The sequence below is a fragment of the Pantherophis guttatus genome, chromosome 1 (genome assembly GCF_059756535.1).
Source record: "Pantherophis guttatus breed Tessera chromosome 1, ASM5975653v1, whole genome shotgun sequence".
NCBI lineage: Eukaryota > Metazoa > Chordata > Lepidosauria > Squamata > Colubridae > Pantherophis > Pantherophis guttatus.
The window spans coordinates 143,459,006-143,464,466 of NC_142063.1; the positions used below are offsets into that span (position 1 = coordinate 143,459,006).

At 44.6% G+C, this 5,461-nt stretch overlaps 1 protein-coding gene across 1 annotated transcript; it reads right to left on the bottom strand.

The window, feature by feature from the left end:
- Nucleotides 1–3,105: 3,105 nt before the first annotated feature.
- On the bottom strand, nt 3,106–4,662 carry RPRM (reprimo, TP53 dependent G2 arrest mediator homolog). Its single transcript, XM_034432907.3, has one exon. The coding sequence runs from the start codon at nt 4,291–4,293 to the stop codon at nt 3,862–3,864; it is 432 nt and encodes a 143-aa protein (XP_034288798.1). The 5' UTR covers nt 4,294–4,662; the 3' UTR covers nt 3,106–3,861.
- Nucleotides 4,663–5,461: the final 799 nt, after the last annotated feature.

Below are 5,461 nucleotides of genomic sequence, written 5' to 3' on the forward strand. Positions count from 1 at the left end.
CTTCAACCGTTTTTCTATTTTATTAATTTCATCTTTTGGTTGTATTGATTCCATTTTATTTTGACATGCTAGTCTTTGAACACAAGAATAAAAATTGTCTTGACTTGTTTACAATTTGAAGAGGCTTAAAAAATAAATTAGTGTATCTGCTTCCATAATGGAGGGATATGTTCATTTTAAATGTCCTGAATAAGAAATAAGATTATAATTCGGATTTCTGAAGTGAGCTGTTTTGAAACCTTTTGTTTGAAAGCATTTGGAAAATATAATCAGTCAAAAATGCTATGACCCTGCCATAAATTGCAGGAAGATAGAATTTTGTGTTTTGTCACAGACTACGGATCTTGAATAACAACAAATCAAAGCTTTCACTGATTGGAATCCAGAGTTGATTTATACCCCAGGGAGCTTTGCCATTCATTTAAATCTCATCTTAGCCATGTGGTCACTTCTGCAGTCAGGATATAATGGTACATGGAAAGATGACTAAAATATTTATGGGAAGTTTCAATACTTTCATAAATACTGAAGTGCAGAGTTTAAATTAGAAATCTTCTGTTATCTTTCAAGCCAAGAAAGCACCCGGTTCACTGGAGGTATTAGACAGGATACAGCACATAGTAATTACTGTGATTGAACTTTTATCCCTTGTTGCTCCCTTCTCCAGAGAATTCTGCATATTGTTTAATTATGTGGTTACCACAATGGTAACTGGAGCTGGCAGCATGAAATTATTATAAAATCTCAACCAGGTATCCTTGTTTTTCTGGTTGAAGAAAAAAAAAAGGGAGCCATTGTTTATCTGGTTAATTGTTTACTTTTAAATTGCTAGAATTAGGTCTCCTGCAAAATGCTCCCTTAATCTGTGCCAGGGTTCAACCCTAGTAACCCCCAAGGTACAGTTTGGCACTAGACAACACAAATGCTTCTTTGTGCACCTCTTCCTGGCCGCTAAGCTTTTTTCTTCTAGTACTCGCTTTTGAATTAATTAATTAATTAATTTTTAAAAAATTATTTTCATTTTATTCTGTTTTAGTTTCATTTAATTTGTTAATGAAAATGATATTGCAGTGTGAGCATGCAAGCATTGTGACATTACACATGTAAGAAAGAGGCAAAGCTCACAGCACAACATTACTTTGTGCTGTTTGACACTACTTTTGACAGTTTGACAAAAGTGGCATGCTCCCCAGCCCATGAATGTGTGGTGATATTGTAGTCTCCATCACTGGCTGATCCTTACCCATCTGAAATTAGGAATGGATCCAGAGCTTTGTTATGGAGTCAACCAATCAGCTCCTTGGTGGACTCTTTCAAGTATTTTCTACTTTCAATCGTTCCATGTTTGCTGGGTTCTTCTGAGGTTGAGAGCTTTCTTTTTTTATTGTTATTATTCTTTTCAGAAAAAATCCATCAGGAATGAATAAAGGGCATGTTGCACTTAATCTGTGTGAGCAAGATTTTTTTTATATATAAACGCTGAAGGCAAAGAATACAGTTTAGATCAAAACAGAGTTTTGTAATGTCAGGCTTTGTGGTTCCTCACAGGCCACTGATCAATTTAAATTTGCTTTCCTTTTCCCCACTGACTGCATCCAACTCAACACCCAGGGTATGAGTTCAATGGGAGGGAACGGAGAGACAACTGTCCTCGATGGGACTTTAATGTAATTTACCTTTTCTATATCACTATTCCTTCCCATTTATCCTACGCCATCTCGGGTCCCTTATTTGTTGTTATTTTTCTGCTTCCCTTGCTGTTATATTTCTGTGATGATTTCCTCTTCCCTGCACAAGATATACCTGAGATTGTCTTCCACGCTTATATACTTTGAACAGCTTCTAACCTTTTTGGTTTAGCTCAGTCCCTCCCCAACCTTTGTCTGACAGGGGATGATGAGGATTGTAGTCAGGATACCTGGAGGGCATCGAAGAGGGGAAGGCTGCTTTAGAATGCAGCTAAATGATCTAAACCACCTTATTGTGGCATATGTTGTATTTTAATACCTCCTTCTCTGAGGCCAGTCCACAATCTATGTTCTTCCCTTTACAAAATGAGAAGATGGAAAGGGAAGACAGCTATGGGGTTTTTTTTTTTTCTACTCTTAAAAAATGTACCAATTTTATCTACTCTCATTAAAATACAATTATAGAATAATTGGATGCTATGCCACAGGAATGAATCATGAATTTTTAATTAAAAAAATAAGGGAAGAAAGATTAGAAAATGAAGCCATGGGAGATAGTCTCAGACTGCAAGAAAGCAAAGGGGTTGGAGTTTTGTTAAATATTTCTAACTTGGGGCGCCATTCTCGTTCATGAAGTTACCCTACTTATAAATTTGAATTTATAAAGAAAGGATATTCACTGCCTTCCTATGCTTCTGTTTCTTATTCCACAAAAGGAAAGAAGACAGAAGCTTAGAAAAAAATGCAGCTTTTTGGCTTGGTTCAAACGGCTGGTTCAGCCAAGGAAGCAAAGTCTGATTCAATTAATGCTTTGCTCTCATTGGTTTGCTGTCTAAATAATTGCATTTGTAGGGTTGCTGTTCTTTATCTCCCATTAGGAATAATTCCATAATATTCCCAAATGGATCGCCTCCACGACTGAAACCTTATCATTCCACACATCTTTTCCCTTGAATCCATATCTCATAAAGAACACGAAGAAGAGGCAGAATCTGAATCTTAACTTTTGTTGTTGTTGTAAAGCAAAACACAGGTTCCTTTGTATCTCGGGCACCATCTGTTCTCTCAATTTCTTTACTGCTTTTAATACTTTTCTTCCCATTCCTCATTCTTGGGATGATCTGCCGGACAGTACGCAATTCCATCTCCCTCTCCATCTTTCCAATGTTGATCGGAGCTTTCCTGGATTTCAGTGAAAATTGTGGCAGAAACACTTTTAATAAAAAATGGCAGTTTTTATTAAAAGAAATTAAATTGGGGTGGGGGGACACACACTTTTTCCCCTCTGCCTTTTGTTTGCATAAACTGATGCAATTTCTAAAGCTCTGAGCCCAGTGGTCAAACACACTGGTTTTTTTTTTTTTAAAGCTGTGGACAATCTGCGCAAGAAGCAACAAAAACAAACAGGAGGCTACGGTTTTAAAAAGGAGACTTTACAGCAGAATTAGATGACTTGAAGCTGTCATTCAGACATCAGTACAGGCGTTTCTGTTACAGACAATCAAGCCCAAATGTGAATCGAACAGACACCACGCACCAAAACCACCAAAGTCAACCTCTCACATTGGACCCGTCCATCCTCCCCCCCCCAATTCAAATCTGGAAGGAAAGTATCTTGAAAGAGAGCAAAAAGTTTTTGACAATTAAACTTTAAGACCAATTTGTCCCTCTCTCCTCTCTCTCCCTCCCTCCCTCCCCCTCCCTTAAAACAAAGCATCAAAGCTGGAAATGTTTAGCTGGTGGCATTTACAGTGTTATATACAGAACATCCAATGACATTCAAGAGCTTCCCCCATCTCTGTCCCTTTTCCACTTTACCCCCGTTCCCACCGCGGGACCACCACTGTCCCCCACCCCCCCACAGCAGGTCGAGGTCGGAGCTCTTCCCCACCTGTCCGGAGATCGAGGGAAGTTACTGTAAAACCCTCTCCCACGCCCAGTCCAAAGTCACGGCACTTGGCTTCGGATAGAGTCCTGCTACTATGGTCCCGTCGGGGGAGCGGGGGGGGGGGAAGGGTCGTTTGTTTCCCGCCTCCCAGGAATGGCTTCCACCGGCCGGCATCGCCTTTCGGGAAAGGCAGCAGCAGCAGCAGCCACAACGCGCAGCCAAAGGTCCCTCGTGAGTCCGGTCCGCGGCTGGAGAGGCCAAGCGGGCTGGTGGGCGGCGCCGGGGTCAGTAGGGGCCCACGGCCACCGCCTCCACCTCCTTGGACGGCCTGCGTTCCTTCACCAGAAAGTTGATCATGCCTTCGGATTTGATGAGCAGGTTGCAGCCGAGGAAGAAAATGCCGAAGACGACGGTGAGCGACAGGACGCACATGACGGCGATCTGCACCACTCGCATGATGTACAGGCTCCTCTCGTCCGGCGCGGTCACCACGAAGCCGTCGTCGGTCACCACGGATTTGGGCGTGAAGGACTGGAGCGCTCGCTCCAGAGAGTCAGTGCCGTTGGCCAGCAACAGCCCCAGCAGCTCCGTCTGGTTCCCCAGCGTGGAGTTCATGGCCCCGGCGGCAGGGAGACGGGGCTGCTGCGAGCACCGGCGACGGAGCGAGAGAACGGCGCAGCTTCCCCGGAGATGTGCCCGACGCCCAGCGAACCTCATGCGGCAGCTGCAGCGGTGGCCCCTGACGGAGGAGAGCAACCTGTGGCGCGCAAACGGGCCGACGGCTGGGAATCCCGGGCAAGAGGCGCGCTCCTTTGCCCGGATCTGAGGCGCCTGTCGAGGATCCCGCTTCTCCGCCAAAAGAGGGGCTGCTGCCGGGAAGGGAGCCCGGCCTGAGCGCAGAAGCTGCCCCCCCTACTTGCCTCGAGGGCGCTGAGCCGTCAAGGAAAAAGTGAAAGGGGAGCAAATGAGCGCAGCGCCGACAGGCAGCCAGAAGTAAAAGAAGCCGCCAGCCCCGCGCCTCCGAGCGGCTCTTTTGATACAACAGGAGACGGGCGGGTACAAAGAGTCCCGAACTCCCTCCCCGCCCCCCCCCCCCGGCAGCTTGGCCTGGAAAAGAACCGGCAGCCACACACGCGTCGTTTCGCTCCGCCTCGCATCAGGGGGAGGGGGGAGAGAGAGAGAGAGAGAGAGAGATACACAAACACACACACACACACACACACACACACACACACACACAGAGAGAGAGAGAGAGAGAGAGAGAGAGAGAGACACAAACACACACACACACACACACACAGAGAGAGAGAGAGAGAGATACACAAACACACACACACACACACACACACACAGAGAGAGAGAGAGAGAGATACACAAACACACACACACACACACACACACACACACACACACACAGAGAGAGATACACAAACACACACACACACACACACACACACACACACACAGAGAGAGAGAGAGTCAAGCCTCGAGGATCAAATACTGAGTTTTTTTTTTTAGTTGTTCGTTATCTCGGATTATTATTATTATTATTATTATTTTTTGAAAGGGAAACAAAATGAAAATTTTGCTTTGATATACCCAACGACCGTGATTTCAATTTTATCAACAGTGAGGCAGCGCTCCCCCAAAAGTTGATAGGGCAACTTTAAGGATAATACATCGGGTTATTCGAAATGAGGTAGCCTTAGCTTTCTGCTTTGTCTGTCTGCTGTTGTTTATATGTGCTCCAAATTGCTTAGTTGTATAATTCAGAATTATCTATTTCTGCTCTGACCAATATTAGGATAGATTGGACGAACACTATTCCTTTTATAAAGTCTCTCTCTCTCCCTCTCTCTCCCTCTCTCTCCCGCTTCCTCTGTGT

What these genes read in the sequence shown, in the direction of transcription:
- RPRM (XM_034432907.3), bottom strand. Translation starts at nt 4,293, where the DNA reads ATGAGGTTCGCTGGGCGTCGGGCACATCTCCGGGGAAGCTGCGCCGTT.